Below are 21,566 nucleotides of genomic sequence, written 5' to 3'. Positions count from 1 at the left end.
CCGAAAAGACTGCTTCCGATGCCAACCATTTTGTCAAGCACCAGGATGCACATTGGCTTGGTCCAAAGAAATCCCACGAAGTGGAAAGTCTCATGGATCCCACCAGGAACATCACCGTGCATTTCCAAATGGATGATGAGAAGACCTGGAAAAGAAAGAAAAATATATTAATAAGCTTATAAGTACAAAAATAAATTAAAGAAATAGAAAAATTGTTAATGTTGCTCTACATGTGAGAGCCGGCAAAACTGATGTTTGGTAACAATCAGCTGTTAACGTCAGAAGTACTAAAAAAATGATGTTGCCACTGTGTTGTTGTTGCCCTATACTGTTTGTTGGTATAAAAATACCCTTAAGAGGGAATCTTGTGCAAAAGTGCATTTAACCTCTCTTACTAGCAAAACCGGAAATGTACTTGAACATGATGATGAGCTAAGAGTAGGATTCTAATGAACTCAAAGAGGGGAAAATTATTTAAAGTTATTACGGAATATATGTAATGAATAAGAGGGAAGTCATGTTTTTTTAGACTTTGCCAAGTATACGTGGCTCCTTCTAGAATCATTTGCTAAGTAAACCGTAATCTTTAAAGACATACATAGTCTGATGAAGTACAAAGTCTAAGTGCCAATATAATGTATAAAGCAAAATAATTTTTAATAACTAGTTGAACACTGCAAAATAGTCAATTGTAATAAACGAAAAGTGAGTTTTCTGTAACAAGAATTTAGTGAACATTTTTCATTTGAAGAAATGCGATTCCTATTTTAGAGTGAAAAAGAGTGGTTTATAAATACCAGCATATCTAAGGGGTCTGACGAAATAAACCCAGCGCGACTATATATTCATAGGCAAGTAAAAGGGTAATCCAAAGGTGAAGTGGTAGTGATTTTTTTCTTTTTATTAAACATAGAGTATCGCTCCTAAACGAGGAAATAATATTTTGGAATCAATCTCTGTTTCCACTAACTACAAGTTATGAAAACTAGCCCCACGGATTGGTTAATCTGGGGGCCTGTGTAGATTGCCCTGTTACAGTCGAATCCTGGTGGATGCTAATTTGATCCTTAATGCTTAAATCCACACAGTAAGTCAGACCGCTAGTGTAAGATTTCAGGAGCCAAATGGAGTGTTCCAAATCCATGATTTTTAAACGAGATCAGGCCTGAAGAAAAAATGAGATCAAGAGTATCCGACGAGTTATTTTATTTCCCGAAAATTTAAATAATATTATTATACACGGACAATTGCTACAAAAAAGAAAAAAAGAAAATACGATCATTATTTTTAATCATTATAGTTATTTCTTTATTATTTATTCTAACCTATTTTTTATATGTAATTTGGTGTTGTGTAATCCGTAGCGGTATACTTGAGTATCAAAGCTATTGTGAGGGCTGCAAACGTACCGATTTATTTATATGATTTGGATATGTGTTAGCATAATAAAAGAACAGCAAAAAAAAATATTTTCAAAAAAACAAATCTTTAGGGAGCTCCTTCAAGGTTAGATTTTAATAGTAAAGTCCATTTGATGATCATTAACCTCAAATTTTTTTTACGATCATATAGGTAAGCGTCTGCGTCGCAGTTACCGCAGTTATTAATGCAGCAGTAGCGCTGCGCTAAAACCTACGTTAGTGTGCCTCTTAGGAGATAGGATTCCAGTTGTTTTTTTTTTTATGTTTTGTGAAGTACTTATAAGCGTATAACATTTAGTGTAAATTAACGATTAATATTCTTGTCCTTAATATAGGACAATTATTTAAAGGTTCGAGTAAGGCACATTAGTATTAAGCCAGGAGACTAAATAGCCTCTAAGGAAATAATTCCCTGTGAATGATTAAGGTCAAAAAGGCCATTCGGATTTAGAGTGAAATTTTATACATTCGATGTTTTCTTTGTAATTGCTTGCGTAAGCGTTCCAGATTTTGCCCTTTAATTTGGCTAACAAAAGAAATTAACAAACAATATATATATATACATGATTTTATTGACTTTTATTATATTGAATTGATATCGTTTTTTTTCTTGTAATTATGATTAGGTTGTAGATCAAAATTTAATGTTAGTTTTACTTATTTTTAATAAAAATTAATTATGCTGTGAAAAGAGACTTTTAAACATGTATTAGTACGGAATTTATAAGGAAAGGAAAGGTAAGGTGGTAAAGTGATGTGATGTGGGCGGGGTAGTGGGGTCACTGGCGGAGTAGTTGGACCGGGTGATCATGGTTGGGCGGGCGGCGAAGGACATTAGGGTGTCCTCTAACTCAAATGGAAACTGTTGTGGAATATAAAAGTTGTTTGTAGGAAAGACATTAAAATTTATTGCAACGGACCTTGGGACTGGGTGGCAAAGGGTTGGGACCTACCCTGAAGGTGGACAGAGCTAGCCGCGGACCATCAATGATGCCCCCTCGAAGTCGCGTACAGGGTCCTGTAACAAAAGACCCCTACAATGTAGCGTTAGAGGGTCAATGTATTCCACAAAAATATTCATCGTAGTGTTATTAGCAATATTTCCAAACATACCCTATACCTAAAATATAAGGCTCTCAAGGAATCTTCGGTTATTTCATTACAACTTTGACTAAATATGGGCTAATAAGGGATTTTTAATTAGAGAGAGATTTCTTTTTCAATTTTGAGCCTAGACTTATTCAGAGACTTATAGTAAAATTTTATGACGAACATTTTTGTAGAACATTTGGAAACGAAATTCGCACGATTTAGGGGTGTTTCTGTTCTATTCGGTGGTCTGTGGAAATAACCCCAAAAAAGTTGTACAAAATAATTTCTTATTTATAAAATTCAAAATGTAATCCGATATTTTCGGGACTTATAGCATCCCCACAAATTTCTTTTGCTCGGTGATCCGTAATAGAATTTTGTTCAGAACATTTTTTCCTTTGGCAGCAAACTCCTACAATAAAGTCTAAGGGTCCAATTAGGAGATTTGTGAAAATAAGCCCAAAAAAGTTGTGCAAAATAATATCTTATTTATAAATTCCAATTTACATCCGATATTTTGCGGGTTTATAGTATCCTCACAAATTTCTTTTGCTCTGTGACCCGTAATAGAATTTAGTACAGAACATTTTGTCCTTTAGCAGCAAACTCCCATAATAAAGTCTAAGGGCCCAATTCAGAAATTTGTTAAAATAACCCCATAAAAGTTGTAAAAATAATTTTTTATTTATAAATTCTAATTTACATCCGATATTTTGCGGGTTTATAGTATCCTCACAAATTTCTTTTATTCTGTGACCCATAGTGGAATTTGGTACAGAATATTTTATCCATTGACACCTAGGCGTTACAATAATTTCTTAAGGTCAAAATCGGAGATTTGTGGAAATAACCCTAAAAAGTTGTACAAATAATTTTTTAAATAAATCTCCCAATTTAAATCCGATATTTCTAGGTTATATAGTGTACCGACTTATTTCATTTGTTCAGTGACCCATAGTGCAATTTAGTACAGAACATTTTGCCCATTGACACATAACTGCTATAATGAAATCTAAAGGTCCAAAGTGAAGGCTTATAAAAATAATGATCAAAATATCCCAATAAAAAAATTCTTAATTATAAATCCCAAATTCAATCCGATATTTTCTAGATATATAGTACATCAACAAATTTTATTTGTTCGGTAACACATAGTAGAATTTAGTGCAGGATATTTTGTCCTTTGGCTGCTAACTACTACAATGAAATCGAAAGGGTCATTTTTAAAAGGCCTCCCTAAGGCGTGTATTTTTAAAGAACTTTTCCAAAAATTTTTCCTTAAGGCGTGGATTTTTCTAAGAAATTTTTATAAGGCCTCCCAAAGGTGTGGATTTTTTAAGCTATTTTTATAAGGCCTCCCTAAGGCGTGGATTTTTTAAAGACACTTTTATAAGCCCTCCCTAAGGCGTGGATTTTTTTTAAGAAATTTTTATAAGGCCTCCCTAAGGCGTGGATTTTTTTAAGAAATTTTTATAAGGCCTCCCTAAGGCGTGGATTTTTTTAAGAAATCTTTATAAGGCCTCCCTAAGGCTTGGATTTTTTTAAGAAATTTTTATAAGGCCTCCCTAGGGCGTGGATTTTTCAATGAAACTTTTATAAGGCCTCCCTAAGGCGTGGATTTTTTAAGAAATTTTTATAAGGCCTCCCTAAGGCGTGGATTTTTTTAAGAAATTTTTATAAGGTCTCCCTAAGGCGTGGATTTTTTTTAGAAATTTTTATAAGGCCTCCCTAAGGCTTGGATTTTTTTAAGAAATTTTTATAAGGCCTCCCTAAGGCGTGGATTTTTTTAAGAAATTTTTATAAGGCCTCCCTAAGGCGTGGATTTTTTTTAAGAAATTTTTATAAGGCCTCCCTAACGCGTGGATTTTTTTTAAGAAATTTTTATAAGGCCTCCCTAAGGCGTGGATTTTTTTAAGGCCTCCCTAGGGCGTGGATTTTTCAATGAAACTTTTATAAGGCCTCCCTAAGGCGTGGAGTTTTTCAAGAAATTTTTATAAGGCCTCCCTAAGGCGTGGATTTTTTCAAGAAATTTTTATAAGGCCTCCCTAAGGCGTGGATTTTTGTAAGAAATTTTTATAAGGCCTCCCTAAGGCGTGGATTTTTTTAAGAAATTTTTATAAGGCCTCCCTAAGGCGTGGATTTTTTTAAGAAATTTTTATAAGGCCTCCCTAAGGCGTGGATTTTTTTAAGAAATTTTTATAAGGCCTCCCTAAGGCGTGGATTTTTTTTAAGAAATTTTTATAAGGCCTCCCTAAGGCGTGGATTTTTTAAGAAATTTTTATAAGGCCTCCCTAAAGCGTGGAGTTTTTCAAGAAATTTTTATAAGGCCTCCCTAAAGCGTGGAGTTTTTCAAGAAATTTTTATAAGGCCTTCCTAAGGCTTGGATTTTTTTTTGAGAAATTTTTATAAGGCCTAGTTGATGACACTTTTTCACAAAAGGGGCCAAAAAGACCCCTACAATGATGTGCTAGAGGGTTAAGATGTTCCACGAAAATGTTCCTTATAGTGTTGCTAGTAATATCTTCAAACATACCCCATATCTAAAATGTAAGGATGTCATTGTATCTTTGGCCTAAAAAGGGTTAATATGGAGTTTCATAAGTTTTCAATGTCTTTCTGGGATTTCAATTCAATTTTGAGCCGAGACATATTCAGACACTTATAGTAAAATTTTCTGGCGAATATTTTTGTAAAACATTTGGAAGCGATAAATAGCCGATTTATGGGAGTTTTTAACACTTTTTCACAAAAGGGCCCAAAAAGACCCCTAACATGAATTGCTAGAGGGTTAATGTGTTCCACAAAAATGTTCCTCATAGTGTTGTTAGTAATATCTCCAAACATACCATAAACCTAAAATGTAAGGTTTCAATGGAATCTTGGGTATTTTCCTTGTGACTTTGGACAAAAGAGGGTTAGAAGGGGATTTTCAATTATCTCGGAGATTTCTTTTCAATGTTGGACCTAGACCTATTCAGAGACTTATAGTAAAATTTTATGACAAACATTTTTGTAGAATATTTGGAAACGAAATTGGCACGTTTTAGGGGAGTTTTTGACACTTTTTCACACAAGGGCCAAGAAGACCCCTACATTGTGGCGCTAGAGGGTTAATGTGTTCCACAAAAATGTTCCTCATAGTGTTGTTAGTAATATCTCCAAACATACCATAAACCTAAAATGTAAGGTTTCAATGGAATCTTGGGTATTTTCCTTGTGACTTTGGACAAAAAAGTGTTAGAAGGGGTTTTTTAATTATCTCGGAGATTTCTTTTCAATTTTGGACCTAGACCTATTCAGAGACTTATAGTAAAATTTTATGATAAACATTTTTGTAGAATATTTGGAAACGAAATTCGCACGTTTTGGGGGAGTTTTTGACACTTTTTCACACAATGGCCCAAAAAGACACCTACATTGTGGTGCTAGAGGGTTAATGTGTTCCACCAAAATGTTCCTTGCAGTGTTATTAGCAACATTTCCGAACATACTCTATACCCAAAATAAAAGGATCCCAAGGAATCTTGGTTAGTTTCATTGTAACTTTGGGCAAAAGTGGGTTAAAAAGGAGTTTCATAAGTTTTCAATTATTTCTGAAATTTCCGTTCAATTTTGATCTTGGACTTATTCAGAGACCTATTGTAAAATTTTCTGGCGAATATTTTTGTAGAATGTTTGGAACCGATATACTCACGTTTTAAGGGAGTTTTTTGCACTTTCTCAAAAAAAGGACGCAAAAGCCCCATACCTTGTGGTGCTAGAGGGTTAATGTGTTCCACAAAAATGTTCCCTATAGTGTTGTTAGTAATATCTCCGAACATACTCTATACCTAAAATGTAAGGTTTCAATGGAATCTTGGGTATTTTCCATGGTAGAACAAGAAAAGGTAGCAACAATACCCAGCTGACTGAACTGGGTTGTAGTGTTAGTGTGTTGAAACACGTCCGTTCAGTTTGCCGATCACACAATGAATGTCTGCATGACGCGATTATTTATTCTTATCAACCCTTATTATCTACTGTACAATTATCGATTACTTAAATACATGGTTGTATTCAACCTAATAACCACTATCGATATGTGTTTTACTTAAACTAGGTGTGTTCATTACTTTATTCGACTACAGCTCGGCCAACCTGATAGGTGTGACCGCCCCGGTCACATGGGGGTCAAGTTAACTACGCAAGTGTATAGTGTACTTAAACTAATGGACTAAATACTTAAACTACTTAACAACTACTATGTACAATTTATTTACAACTATATACATCGGGCAGAGCAGCCCTAGGTCCCATTACCAGGGTCATCGGTCTTCCACAATCTCATATTACACGCTTCTATCACCCCATCATAAGGAATCTGGGTGATTTGACAATTTTCTATGTCGCCCACAACGTATCTGTCATGTGGCAACACCTTGCGCACGGTGTAAGGCCCTTTGAATTTTGGTATCAATTTTTTATTTACGCCCACTGTCGTATCTACATTTTTGATTACTACAAAATCACCTACTTTAAATGAATTTACTTTGATACCTTTTTCCTCGGATCGCTGCTCGTTATATTTTTGCGTCCTCGCAATAGCTAATTCGGCTTTATCTCTAATTTCTTTGATACCCCCCCCCGGGCCTGAAAAGTTCTCCTCTAGGTATTCTGTAAGCTTGTCAACTATTTCTCCTCTTTGGTTGACTCCAAAAAGTACCCTACTCGGAGTATCCCCAATCGATCTATTCACTGTATTGTTAAATGCGAATTCAATTTTACTAAGTTGTTTCACCCAGTCAGCATGTGCTACCGGCTCACTAAGTTTAGCCAACATTCCCACCAAGGTTCTGTTCACTCGCTCAACCTGACCATTTGCTTGGGGCGAGTGGACAGCCACCTTAACGTGGTCTATGTTTTTCTCTTCCAAAAATTCTTCAAATTCTTTTGAGGTGAAACAACTTCCTCTGTCCGTAATGCATCTAACTGGCCTACTATAGTAATCGAAATACTTTAATAATGCTGCCTTGACCTCTTTGGTGCTCGTCGTCAATACTGGGTAAAGTCTAACAAATTTCGTGAAAGCATCTATAACAACTAGAATATGCTTTCTTTTTGATTGAAGGGACGGTAAGGGGCCTAAATGATCCAAATGAACCGTGTGGAACGGTTTAGGTTCCTTCGGGATACTGTGTAGCGCCCTTGCGTTAGGCCTATGAGGAGCGGAATACATGATACACTTGATACAAGTCTTCTTATATTTTTCTATCTTTTGCTTCATTTCTGGAAACCAATAATGCTCTTTCATTTTCAAATAACACTTGTCTACTCCAAGGTGTCCTAACTTCTCATGCATGGTTCTAATAATCTCCGTTTCCATGTCCTTCGGGACGAAAAATCGCAAATCCTCGTTAATTTTCCTATAAACCACCCCATTTACCATATCATATCCATTTACCGGTCCTTGTTCTAGTTTCTCTTTCAATTCACTGACTTCTGCATCCCTAGCCTGCGCTGCGCATAACTGAAAATCTATATCCTCTACTTCTATAGTTGCTACCACCTCGTCCCTATTACCCTGTTCTATTCTTGACAATGCATCCACATGGGCCATTTTCTCGCCCGCTCTATGGACGATGGTATAACTATAGTTCTCCAATTCAAATGCCCAGCGCGCTATTCGGCTATTTATATTCCTCTTTGCTAATGTTAACGCGAGCGAATTACAATCTGTTACTATCTTGAATTGTATTCCTTCAAGGTATGCTCTAAATCTTCGTAATGAATATATAATTGCCAACGTTTCTAACTCGAAGCTGTGGTATCTTGTTTCCGCATCTATCGTTCTCTTCGAAAAATAAGCTACCGGATGAAATACACCGTCATCCTGTTTCTGCATCAGGATAGACCCAAACCCTATTGCACTCGCATCACAGTGCAGTTCCGTTTCCCTACTTGGGTTATAAATCGCTAAAATAGGGCTTGAAGTCAAATGACGCTTCAAAATCTCGAAGGCCTCCCTGCATTCGTCGGTAATTTCATATTTTGCTCCATTTTTAGTTAATGCATACAAGGGCTTTGCTATTAATGCGAAGCCTTTAACGAACTTTCTGAAATATGAACATAACCCTAAATATGCTTGCATTTCCTTTACATTCTTGGGCATCGGGTACTCCTCGATTGCCTTAACATGCCCGTCTGAAGGTGCAATACCTTTTCTTGAAACCTTATAACCCAAATATTCAATCTTACACTTCTCTATCTTGAGCTTCAGTCCGTACGTGGCTAATCTGTCCAGTACCCTCTTCATCAATTGAATATGCTCTCCTAATGTCCTTGATGCTATCACGATGTCGTCCATATAGATTACCATTTCATTCTTTTCCAAAAAGTCGTGAAAAATTCCCGCAATGAAACGTTGAAATACCGCTGGTCCATTTTTCAACCCAAATGGTAACCTCAAAAACTCATACTGACCGTTTGGCACTACAAATGACGTATACTTCACCGATTCCTCTTCTAGTCTCACATGATAAAAACCTGATTTCAAATCCATTATCGTGAACCACGATTTTCCTTCGAGGTATTCTAAACAATCCTCAATTAGGGGCAGAGGGTAATTGTCTCTTACGATCATCTTATTAAGTGCTCTATAATCCACGCACATCCTAATCTCCCCACTTTTCTTCTTGGTCAACACTATTGGTGATGCATAAGGAGAGTTACTGGGCCTTATGATCCCTTTCTCTAACAAGTCCGCAATAATTTTGCTAACCTCCTGTTTCTCCGCAAAGGACAGTCTCCTCGGCGAACAGTAGGTTGCATTCCCTGAGTTCACCAAAATTGACGCTTTGAAGTCAGAAGCCCTTGGCTCATTTTCTATCTTTTCAAAATAATTCCTCTTAATCAACTTGCAAAGCTCCTTTCTTTCATATTCATTTAAATCTGGGTTAATATCCCACCTTTCTTCAGTGTCTTCGGTGTTTGCACTACATTCATCCCCCTTTTGTATTTCCTTAACAACATACACTCCTTGTAGGGGATGATCTTCCCCCACCAGTACCTCAGATTCAAGAACTTCCTCACAATGATGAACTTTTCCCCAATCCACCTCCCTTTCGGGATCATCATGTTTGTACTCTTCACCCTGTTTTATCTTATTGTTCTCTATTCCTTCTATAGGCTTGAACTTCATATCCTGTATTTCGTTATCATTTACTTTATTCATGAGTTTTAATTCCGCACCCTGTTCCTTTTCATTATTGTTTGTATCTTCGCTAAGTTCCATTTTCTTACCCTGTACTTTTTCTCTTTTGTTTATTTCTTTTATCAGTTTTATTCCTGTACCTTGTACTCCTTTATCCACACTCACTGCCTTTACAGGGTTAGGCTTTTCCCCTTTATTGGGATTAGAAAGAACACCACACAGTTTATGATTCAATTCATTTTTTATTAGCGGCCCTTGTTTTTTCTCATCATTTGGGTCCGTATTTAAAACCATCTTAACATAAGTGTTCCCGGTATTTTTACATGATTCACTGGGATCCGGGTCCCCTTTTCTTACACATAAATTAATTGAGAATAACTTCAAAAAATCTCTTCCGAGCACCAGAGTGCACGGAGCCTTATCCACTAAAATCTTTAAATCAATAATTTTTCTTCTCCCTCCAAATTCAAGGGCTGCCTTTATTTGGCCACACACTTGCAGTCTCCCTCCATTTAGGTCCCTAAAGCGAGAGGGCTTCTCCTTTTTCATTCTAAATTTTGGGCATAGGGACCTAACCAGCGCCTGGTTGATGAAACTACATGGGCTACCCGTGTCAAGTAGGGAAGAAATGAGATAAAAATTAGACCCGGAATTTCTAGGACCTAAAGCTACTCTTACCTTAATATTCCAGTCAACCTCCTGCTCCTGCACCGCTCCCACAGCTCTGAGTGGGCAATGTATTTTCAAGTGGCCCGACCGACCACACTTAAAACAGACCCCCTTGGGCCGTTGCTCCTTCTTACAACTGGACTGATAATGTCCGAACCCCTGGCAATTGTAGCATCTGGTTCCAGCCAGGGCTGGACTGATCGTGTTGCTTCTTGCTAGCCGCTGGGCCCTCTCGGCCACCATCTTTTCATAGCGTGGAATCAATCTTTTAAAAGCACTCACTGTTGCTGCGTGTAGGAAGACTAGGGATGCCGCCGACTTGTCGCACATTCCCTCTACGATATACTCGACTAATTCTGCTTCTGTGATGGGGGCCCCATCTGCCAATTGCTGCATTTCCAATGCATATCGATGTAGGCTTTCCTTGCCTCTCTGCCACTTGCGGTTGTCCAACCGCCGTAGTATTTCTTTAGTTCCAAGTGGCTTCTGGAACTCATCGCACAATTCCTTCTTTAGTGCCAACCAGCTTTCCGCCTTTGCTCCGCGCACGAACAAGCCTGCACTACCAGCCAACATTCGACGTGCATACAAAAATTTCTCTGCCTCCGTGCAGTTCAGAACGTTCGTTACTTTTTCATATTCTGCTACCCACTTAGTAACAGCATAACCGTCGTCACCAGTAAATTTTGGCAACGCTGCTTCTATGTCCGCAAACGTAACCACACTTTCCTTCTTCTCTTCCTCTTCATTCTGCAACTTCATTTCTTTTAATTGCGCCTTTAACTTCTCTATTCTATCAACGGCTTCGTCGTTTGTCTGTGCATGCATGTTTGTGGCTACGTGCGTTTGTGACGTAGTTGTTGTTTCTGCTTGTTGCGATGGTATGCTGGCTGGTTGCTGTACGTGTGTGTGTGTATGTAACGACTGGCTTGCTGGCTGATGAAATTCTTGTTGTACGTGCCTGTCGTCGCTTGCTTGATTTTTTGATGACTCACCATCTGGCCGGAGTGCTGGTGGCGTTGATGCATTAATTTCTCGAATGTCTTCCAACAAGTCCCTTAGCTCTTGGACAGTTGGTGTTTGTGGGCAGTTTATGCCCATTTGCTCGAGATGAGCTTTTAATTTTCCGTTCACCATTTTCTTTTTAGTTTTTCTTTTCGTTTTTTAACCACTTTTAGTTTTAGGTTTAGTTTCTTATTTCCTCAGTTTTTGTTTAAGTTTATTTTTCAATAGCCTCAGTTCCTCAGTTTTTATTTAATTAATTTTCATTAACTTTTGTTAAAATCGCACTTTCATTGGTTGGCTTTGTCTTTATTTCACAATTTCACAATTGGTGGTTGAGCGTCGTTCTTTTATACACCTGAAGTTGTTGAAACACGTCCGTTCAGTTTGCCGATCACACAATGAATGAACGTTTTCACACGATAAGGTTTGCCTGCTCAAAAATGCGTTGTCCGTTTTGATTGTCATTCGTAAATTGTGTCAGTGTTGAAACAAAATGTGGAAGTAAGTGAACGAAAACGTACATAAAGTACCATACATACAACACTAGCATGTAAGATATTATCTACCCGTTTCATCATATTTTTTACAAATAAAGGTGTTCTATAAAACATGACTTCTACGTACCTGTTAATAACAAAGGTATTTCCCTATTTCATAAAAATCTTTCTTGAAAAATTTACGCTGGTAACGCAGGTATCATCTTACCTTCAGGTGGTAAGAATTATTACATTATTTTTTACATGGCATGCGCGCATGAGGCAACAATTTTAACAACGCATACATTTTACCCAATTTTATGGGATTCACAAGAATTACTTTTTTAATTTTTAAATACAATACACACATAAACCTTTTTGGTACATTTATGTAAAACCGCACTTCTTTTTGTTCAAAAAGTACGCTTGTATACAATGACTTCAAAAACGCAACACTAGATGTGAAAATTACGAATGAGAGTCAAAACGGAAACCACGTTTTTGAGCAGTCAAACCTTATCGTCTGAAAACGTTCAATGTCTGCATGACGCGATTATTTATTCTTATCAACCCTTATTAGTTGTGTCTTTTTACTTTTTCAGTAATAATTATTCAGTAACTTCTTTCAAGAGAGTAAGAGAGATTTTTCTCTTTGATACGAAAATAGAGAAAAAAGTAAAAAGACAGCATTTAGTAAACTTTAGCAAGATAACAGTTGATAACCAAAACAAAAACATTGGCGCCAATGCATGAACGAAAAAATAACTCCAAAGCAATGAAAAAGTTCTTCAATTTTAAGCAAAATAAATAGAAAATAATTAATATATTAATAAAATAATCAATAAATAAACCTGAGTCGTAATATTTATAGTATTTTTCCACAAAAAATAAGATAAACATTGAGCAGCTGACCATTTGCAGATGATTAAAAAACAGCTGATCGAACTTGCTAAAGGTTGCTGGGAAAAATTCTTTCAGCAACTTTTAGCAATTTCTCAGCAAACATCTGTCAAAACTATTCTCTCACTTCGCTCTCTTTTACTGAACTTTTGTGTAAAAAGACAGCATTTAGTAACATTTCGTAATAATTATTACAAATTATCACGTAAAAAGACACACCTATTATCTACTGTACAATTATCGATTACTTAAATACATGGTTGTATTCAACCTAATAACCACTATCGATATGTGTTTTACTTAAACTAGGTGTGTTCATTACTTTATTCGACTACAAGTGTCAAATTTCATATGACATTTTATACATTCATTTCTATTTCGATGTACATTAGGGACATATATTTTTTGAGAAAAAAATATATCATTCGGAAAAAACCATTTCCCAGAAAGACTTCTTCATATCAATGATATGTAACCTCCTCCAAGTTCGAACGATAAGCCGCGCAGTAAATCACCGCTTGTAGAGGCGATACAACGCTTGATAATATGTGAGGTATTTTGTTAAAATTAAAAAAAATAAAGCCCTAATAAACATGTGCTTCTTTGATTTCTAAAACAAAACATTGAAACAGCTTTGGAAACGAAATTTGCACGTTTTAGGGGAGTTTTTGACACTTTTTCACACAAGGGCCCAAAAAGACCCCTACATTGTGGTGCTAGAGGGTTAATGTGTTCTACTAAAATGTTCCTTATAGTGTTGTTAGTAATATCTCCAAACATACCATACACCTAAAATGTAAGGTTTCAATGGAAGCTTGGGTATTTTCATTGTGAGTTTGGACAAAAGAGGGTTAGAAGGGGTTTTTTAATTATTTCGGAGATTTCTTTTCAATATTGGACCTAGACCTGTTCAGAGACTTCTAGTAAAATTTTATGACGAACATTTTTGTAGAATATTTGGAAAAGGAATTCGCACGTTTTAGGGGAGTTTTTGACACTTTTTCAAACAAGGGCCTAAAAAGACCCCTACATTGCGGTGCTAGAGGGTTAATGTGTTCCACCAAAATGTTCCTTATAGTGTTGTTAGTAATATCTCCAAACATACCATATACCTAAAATGTAACGATCACTTGGAATCCACTGTTTAATTTTGAAATCATAAATTTTTGGTTAATTTATTTTTTGCATATTTTATTAATTATTTTTATTTTCTAAACTACAAATAGAAGGCGAATTAAACTTAAAACAGAGACTGAACTACTTAAGTCAAAAATTTACAAATTGCCACGTCTTTCCTGTTCAATTTCAATGGCGGTAAACAGGGACTTGAAGTTGCCGGCACCGAAACCCTGAAAAATAAACAAAACAAAAACAATTAATTTCTCTCTCTCTCTCTCTTCCATTTCCCTCTTTACTTACATTATGATTGTGACGCTGAATAACTTCCAAGAACAATGTGGGACGATCTTGCATATTTTTGGTGAAAATCTGCAACAAATATCCGTTCTCATCGTAATCAATGAGAATGTTCAATTTCTTCAGCACTTCCATGTCTTCCTTGATCTTGGTGCGGCTGTGTTTAAGGTTTTCTGTCAAAATTTCATAATACGATGATGGAATGGTTAAGAATTCCATGCCTCTGGCACGGAGATTTTGAATGGCGGTGATAATATCACTGGTATTGAGGGCAATGTGTTGGACACCAGCACCACCATAATATTCCACATATTCCTGGATTTGTGATTTCTTTTTACCCTTTGCAGGTTCATTGATAGGCATTTTCACCGTCTCCTCATAATTGGCCATGACAATGGAACGCAAGGCAGAGTATTCGGTGTGAATTTGTGAATCATCCACCGACCAGAAACGATGGAATTGCAAGACACGTTCATACCAGGCAGCAACAGGTTCCATTTCCAAATCGGGTTGATTGCCCACAACATGATCAATGAAATCCAATTTGGCAGGAGGCAACAATTTCAGCAGAGGATCTTCGGCGGGAGCCTTGAAGCCTGGCAAAAAGACACCCTTGTAATTTGTGCGATCAACAAAGGTGTGGGTGGTGTCACCGTACTAAAAGGGAAATACAAATTTTAATAACTTTTCTTCTTCTTCCAGGAAAAATCACAACTCACCGTCTTAATTGTGGCAAATTTTACTGTACCAAATTCATCGCTTTCCTCCCACAATTCACGCACCACCTCAGCTCCCCGCTCTTTGGCCAAATTGAAAATTGCCTCAATATCTTCCACCTCAAAGGCAACATCCTTAACACCATCACCATGTCTCATCAAGTGCATGCCATGTTCCTCGTCATCAGTTTCATAGGAGGAAACGAAAACAAACACAATTTTATTTTGTTTGACAGCATGTTTGGCATAACGGCGACTGCCTGTCTCCAAACCCTGATAACCCAGAGGTGAGAAACCCATGCGTGTGGTATAGTAACTGGCTGCCTGTTTAGCATTGCCCACATAGAATGTCAAGTGGTCGAAGGACAAGAATTTACCAAATTCTGGTTTGGGGCCTTTGTCGGTGTAGGAGGTCTGTAACAGAAATGGAAAAGGAACAAATTATTAAAAAAGTGTAGAGGTAAGGATTTTATCAAGTAAATAATTTTGATTTTTAAAGATTTTTATGCTTCCAGGGATCCACTTAATAGGGTTTCTGCAATTCAAGGCCAGAATCGCTCTCTTAAGCATTTCTATAGTGCAAGTACTCAAAATCTTTGTGATTCTTAGTTTTTAACTATATATTATGTTCAGCATTATTACTGAGAACACTACGACGGACATATTTGTGGAACATCTTAACCCTCTAGCACCACAATGTAGGGGTCTTATGGGACTCTTTTTCCGAAAACGTAAAAAACTTTCCTTAAACGTGCGAAATTCGATTCCAAATGTTCTACAAAAATATTTGCCAGAAAATTTTACTATGAGTTCCCAAATAAATCAAAGGTAAAAATTGAATGGAAAACTCAGATATAATTGAAAGCTAATGAAACTCCTTATTAACCCTCTTTAGGTCAAAGTTACAATGCAACTAACCAAGATTCCTTGAGATCTTTACATTTTCCGTATAGGATATGTTTGGAAATATTTCTAACAACACTATAAGGAACATTTTCGTAGAACACTTTAACCCTTTAGCAACTCATTTCAGGGGACTTTTTGGGACCATTTGTGAAAAAGTGTCAAAAACTCCCCTTAAACGTGCGAAATTCGATTCAGAATGTTCTACAAAAATATTCGCCAGAAAATTTTATTATAAGTGTCTGAGTATGTCTTGGCTCAAAATTGAATGGAAATCGCCGAAATGATTGAAAACTTGTGAAACTCCTTATTAATCCCATTTTGACCAATGTTATAATGAAATGACCCTAAATTCCTTGAGATCCCTATATTTTAGCTATGGGGTATGCTTGGAGATATTACCAATAGCACAATAAAGACAATTTTTGTGGAACACATTAACCCTCTAGCAATTCATTTTAGGGGTCTTTTTGGGCCCTTTTGTGAAAAACTGTTAAAAAATCCCATAAATCGGCTATTTATCGCTTCCAAATGTTCTATAAAAATATTCACCAGAACATGTTACGATAAGTGTCTGAATATGTCTCGGCTCAAAATTGAATGGAAATCTCAGAAATGATTGAAAACTTGTGAAACCCCTTATTAATCCTATTTTGACCAATGTTATAATAAATGAACCCAAATTCCTTGAGATCCTTATATTTTAGCTATGGGGTATGCTTGGAGATATTACTAACAACACTATAAGCACCATTTTTGTGGAACACATTAACCCTCCAGCAATTCATGTTAGGGGTCTTTTTGGGCACTTTTGTGAAAAAGTGTTAAAAACTACCATAAATCGGCTATTTATCGCTTCCAAATGTTCCACAATAATATTCGCCAGAAAATTTTATTATAAGTGTCTGAATATGTCTCGGCTCAAAATTGAATGGAAATCTCAGAAATGATTGAAAACTTGTGAAACCTCTTACTAATTCTATTTTGAACAATGATATAATGAAATGACCCTAAATTCCTTGAGATCCTTATATTTTAGCTATGGGGTATGCTTGGAGATATTGCTAACAACACTATAAGGAACATTTTTGCGGAACATCTTAACCCTCTAGCTCATCATTGTAGGGGTCTTTTTGGGCCCTTTTGTGAAAAAGTGTCAAAAGCTCCCATAAAACGTGACTTTATCGATTTCAAATGTTCTAAAAAAAAACCACGCCTTAGGGAGGGCCTTATAAAAATTTCTTAAAAAAATCCACGCCTTAGGGAGGCCTTATAAAAATTTCTTAAAAACTCCACGCCTTAGGGAGGCCTTATAAAAATTTCTTAAAAAAATCCACGCCTTAGGGAGGCCTTATAAAAATTTCTTAAAAACTCCACGCCTTAGGGAGGCCTTATAAAAATTTCTTAAAAAAATCCACGCCTTAGGGAGGCCTTATAAAAATTTCTTAAAAAAATCCACGCCTTAGGGAGGCCTTATAAAAATTTCTTAAAAAAATCCACGCCTTAGGGAGGCCTTATAAAAATTTCTTAAAAAAATCCACGCCTTAGGGAACCTTATAAAAATTTCTTAAAAAAATCCACGCCTTAGGGAGGCCTTATAAAAATTTCTTAAAAAAATCCACGCCTTAGGGAGGCCTTATAAAAATTTCTTAAAAAAATCCACGCCTTAGGGAACCTTATAAAAATTTCTTAAAAAAATCTACGCCTTAGGGAGGCCTTATAAAAATTTCTTAAAAAAATCCACGCCTTAGGGAGGCCTTATAAAAATTTCTTAAAAAAATCCACGCCTTAGGGAGGCCTTATGAAAATTTCTTAAAAAAATCCACGCCTTAGGGAGGCCTTATAAAAATTTCTTAAAAAAATCCACGCCTTAGGGAGGCCTTATAAAAATTTCTTTAAAAAAATCCACGCCTTAGGGAGGCCTTATAAAAATTTCTTTAAAAAATGCACACCTTAGGGAGGCCTTATAAAAATTTCTTAAAAAAATCCATGCCTTAGGGAGGCCTTATAAAAATTTCTTAAAAAAATGCACGCCTTAGAATGCACGCCTTAGGGAGGCCTTATAAAAATTTCTTAAAAAAATGCACGCCTTAGGGAGGCCTTATAAAAATTTCTTAAAAAAATGCACGCCTTAGGGAGGCCTTATAAAAATTTCTTAAAAAAATCCACGCCTTAGGGAGGCCTTGTAAAAATTTCTTAAAAAAATCCACGCCTTAGGGAGGCCTTATAAAAATTTCTTAAAAAAATCCACGCCTTAGGGAGGCCTTATAAAAATTTCTTAAAAAAATCCACGCCTTAGGGAGGCCTTATAAAAATTTCTTAAAAAAATCCACGCCTTAGGGAGGCCTTATAAAAATTCCTTAAAAAAATCCACGCCTTAGGGAGGCCTTATAAAAATTTCTTAAAAAAATCCACGCCTTAGGGAGGCCTTATAAAAATTTCTTAAAAAAATCCACGCCTTAGGGAGGCCTTATAAAAATTTCTTAAAAAAATCCACGCCTTAGGGAGGCCTTATAAAAATTTCTTAAAAAAATCCACGCCTTAGGGAGGCCTTATAAAAATTTCTTAAAAAAATCCACGCCTTAGGGAGGCCTTATAAAAATTTCTTAAAAAAATCCACGCCTTAGGGAGGCCTTATAAAAATTTCTTAAAAAAATCCACGCCTTAGGGAGGCCTTATAAAAATTTCTTAAAAAAATCCACGCCTTAGGGAGGCCTTATAAAAATTTCTTAAAAAAATCCACGCCTTAGGGAGGCCTTATAAAAATTTCTTAAAAAAATCCACGCCTTAGGGAGGCCTTATAAAAATTTCTTAAAAAAATCCACGCCTTAGGGAGGCCTTATAAAAATTTCTTAAAAAAATCCACGCCTTAGGGAGGCCTTATAAAAATTTCTTAAAAAAATCCACGCCTTAGGGAGGCCTTATAAAAATTTCTTAAAAAAATCCACGCCTTAGGGAGGCCTTATAAAAATTTCTTAAAAAAATCCACGCCTTAGGGAGGCCTTATAAAAATTTCTTAAAAAACTTCACGCCTTAGGGAGGCCTCATAAAAATTTCTTAAAAAAATCCACGCCTTAGGGAGGCCTTATAAAAATTTCTTAAAAAAATCCACGCCTTAAAGAAAAAGTTTTAAAAAAGTTCTTTAAAAATCCACGTTTTGACTTATTTTTTACAGTTTCAGGTTATTTCCTTAAACCTCAGAAATTACCCTTTCGATTTGATTGTAGTAGTTAGCAGCCAAAGGACAAAATGTCCTACACTAAATTCTACTATGGGTTACCGAACAAATAAAATTTGTGGATATACCATATATCTCGAAAATATCGGATTGAATTTGGGATTTATAAATAAGAATTTTTTTATTGAGATATTTTGATCATTATTTTTTATAAGCCTCCGCTTTGGACCTTTATATTTCATTGTAGGAGTTAGATGTCAATGAACAAAATGTTCTACACAAAATTGCACTATGGGTCACCGAACAAATGAAATAAGTCGGTATGCTATATAACCTGGAAATATCGGATTAAATTGGGAAATTTATTTAAAAAATTATTTGTAAAACTTTTTAGGGTTATTTCCACAAATCTCCGATTTTGACTTTAAGAAATTATTGTAACGCCTAGGTGTCAATGGATAAAATTTTTTGGCTCAAATTCTACTATGGGTTACCGAACAAAAGAAATTTGTGAGGATACAATAAATCCGGAAAATATCGAATGCAAATTGGAATTTATAAACAAGAAATTATTTTTTACAACTTTTATGGGGTTATTTTAACAAATCTCCGAATTGGGCCCTCAGATTTTATTGTAGGAGTTTGCTGCTAAAGGACAAAATGTTCTGTACTAAATTCTACTATGGGTCGCCGAACAAAAGAAATTTGTGAGGATGCTTTAAACTCAGAAAATATCGGATTAAAAATTGAAATTTATAAATAAGAAATTTATTTGTACAACTTTTTTGGGGTTATTTCCACAGACCACCGAATTGGGCCCTTAGACTTTATTGTTGGAGTTTGCTCCCAAAGAACAAAATATTCTATACTAAATTCTACTATGGGTCGCCGAACAAGAGAAATTTGTGAGGATACTATAAACACGGAAAATATCGGATGTAAATTAGAATTTATAAATAAGAAATTATTTTGTACAACTTTTTAGGGGTTATTTTAACAAATCTCCGAATTGGCCCCTTAGATTTTATTGTAGGAGCTTGCTGCTAAAGGACAAAATGTTCTGTACTAAATTCTACTATGGATCGCCGAACAAAAGAAATTTGTGAGGATGCTATAAACTCAGAAAATATCGGATGCAAATTGGGATTTGTAAGTAAGAAATTATTTTTTACAGCTTTTTGAGATTATTTCCACAAATCTCAGAATTGGGCCTTTAGATTTCATTGTAGCAGTAAGGTGTCAATGAAAAAAATATTCTGCACCAAATTCCATTATGGGTCACCGAACAAAGGAAACTTGTGGGGATACTCTAAACCAAGAAAATGTCGTTTGCAAATTGGAGTTTTTTAAAAATACGAAATTATTTTGTATAGTTTTTTAGGATTATTTCCACAAATCTCTTATTTGGACCACAAGATTTCACTGCAGGAGTTAGCTGCTAAAGCATAAAATGTTCTACACCAAATTCCACTATGGGTCCCCGAACAAATGAAATAAGTCGGTAAGCTATGTATCGAGAAAAAATCGGATTTAAATTGGGATTTATAAATTAGAAATTATTTTTTACAGTTTTTTAGGATAATTTTCATAATTCTCCGATTTGGAGCTTTAGGTTTCATTTTAGCATTTCGGTGTCAATGGACAAAATATTCTTCACCAAATTCCACAATAGGTCACCGAACAAATGAAATTTGTGGCAATACTATAAACCAAGATAATATAGTATTAAATTTATAATAAAATATTTTTTACAGTTTTTCATGGTTATTTCCATAAATCTCCGAATTTTGCCATTACACCACGTTGTAGGAGTTAGCAACCAAAGTACAAAATGTTCTGCACCAAATTCCACTATGGGTCATCAAACGAAAGGAATTTGTAGGTATAATTTATACCTAGAAATATTGGATTTAAAACGGGATTTATAAATAATTATTTTGTACCGCCTTTTTAGCGTTCTTTCCACAAATCTCCGAATTCATATTTCAATTTTTTGAAGTTTGGAATTAAAACACTGAGCTTTGAACATGATTTCTATAGCTTTATAATTTTAAGGACTTTGCATTTAGTATATATTTTTTATATCATTCGTTATATGTTTTATTCATTTGTCATTCTGGAATAATCTTTTAAAATTTGAAAACTCTTGTATAACCGTTTTATTATCGGACACACACACATTCGTTCACACTTGACACATACCATTATAGGTTTATTAAGAGATTTCACCGAATCAACAAAAAAATCAATTCAATACTTGATCCACTTAGGGTAACTTATTTAAGACTAACTTAAAACGCATGGCCGGCTTAAAGCTTTATATAGCTTCTGTTGCCAGAGAAGAGAGGTGGCGCTTTGGGCCGGCCTCAAGAAACGATAGCCCAACAACAATGACCTGTTGTCAGGTGAAATAAAAATCCTGTCCCAAGCATCGATCGCTGTATGTTCGAGATGTTTGTTTAATAATAATTTGAATATTTATATTTTATTTTGAATCTTATTGATTTTTTTTATAGCCGCCTGAAATAGTGAAACAAGTATTTTGTTTTTCTCGTATCTATCTGAAACTGTAATAATAGTTGTTCTTGTTTTCAATTTTTT

General features: G+C 35.6%; 2 protein-coding genes and 1 long non-coding RNA gene across 4 annotated transcripts; 1 reads left to right on the top strand and 2 right to left on the bottom strand.

Annotated features, from left to right (window-relative positions):
- The first annotated feature begins 505 nt into the window (after positions 1-505).
- Positions 506-2,116, top strand: LOC141401230 (uncharacterized). The gene is made up of 3 exons (XR_012412292.1): positions 506-705; positions 772-851; positions 914-2,116. It is a non-coding gene; the product is annotated as an uncharacterized lncRNA (long non-coding RNA).
- Positions 2,117-9,924: 7,808 nt separating this feature from the next.
- LOC141400678 (uncharacterized) lies at positions 9,925-11,855 on the bottom strand. Its single transcript, XM_073980048.1, has 2 exons — positions 10,381-11,855; positions 9,925-10,306 (listed from the first exon to the last, which is right to left on the bottom strand). Exons 1-2 carry the CDS (start codon positions 11,506-11,508, stop codon positions 10,298-10,300), a joined length of 1,137 nt encoding a protein of 378 aa, XP_073836149.1. The 5' UTR covers positions 11,509-11,855; the 3' UTR covers positions 9,925-10,297.
- A 2,060-nt stretch (positions 11,856-13,915) lies between these two features.
- Positions 13,916-21,300, bottom strand: Hpd (4-hydroxyphenylpyruvate dioxygenase). Of its 2 annotated transcripts, none has more exons than XM_073984330.1 (4): positions 21,168-21,300; positions 14,888-15,298; positions 14,172-14,825; positions 13,916-14,101 (listed from the first exon to the last, which is right to left on the bottom strand). In XM_073984330.1, the coding sequence occupies exons 1-4, from the start codon at positions 21,168-21,170 to the stop codon at positions 14,027-14,029; spliced, it is 1,143 nt and encodes a 380-aa protein (XP_073840431.1). In that variant the 5' UTR covers positions 21,171-21,300; the 3' UTR covers positions 13,916-14,026. The 2 variants fall into 2 exon arrangements, with proteins under 2 accessions (XP_073840431.1, XP_073840432.1); XM_073984331.1 differs by lacking the exon at positions 21,168-21,300 and adding an exon at positions 16,797-17,302 and having other exon boundaries at positions 14,888-16,134.
- Positions 21,301-21,566: the final 266 nt, after the last annotated feature.

The sequence above is a fragment of the Musca autumnalis genome, unplaced genomic scaffold (genome assembly GCF_047663935.1).
Source record: "Musca autumnalis isolate F117 unplaced genomic scaffold, ASM4766393v1 scaffold_4, whole genome shotgun sequence".
Taxonomy (NCBI): Eukaryota; Metazoa; Arthropoda; class Insecta; order Diptera; family Muscidae; genus Musca; species Musca autumnalis.
Note: the sequence above shows the minus strand (reverse complement) of the source record. Positions and strands in the feature narration are given on the sequence as shown.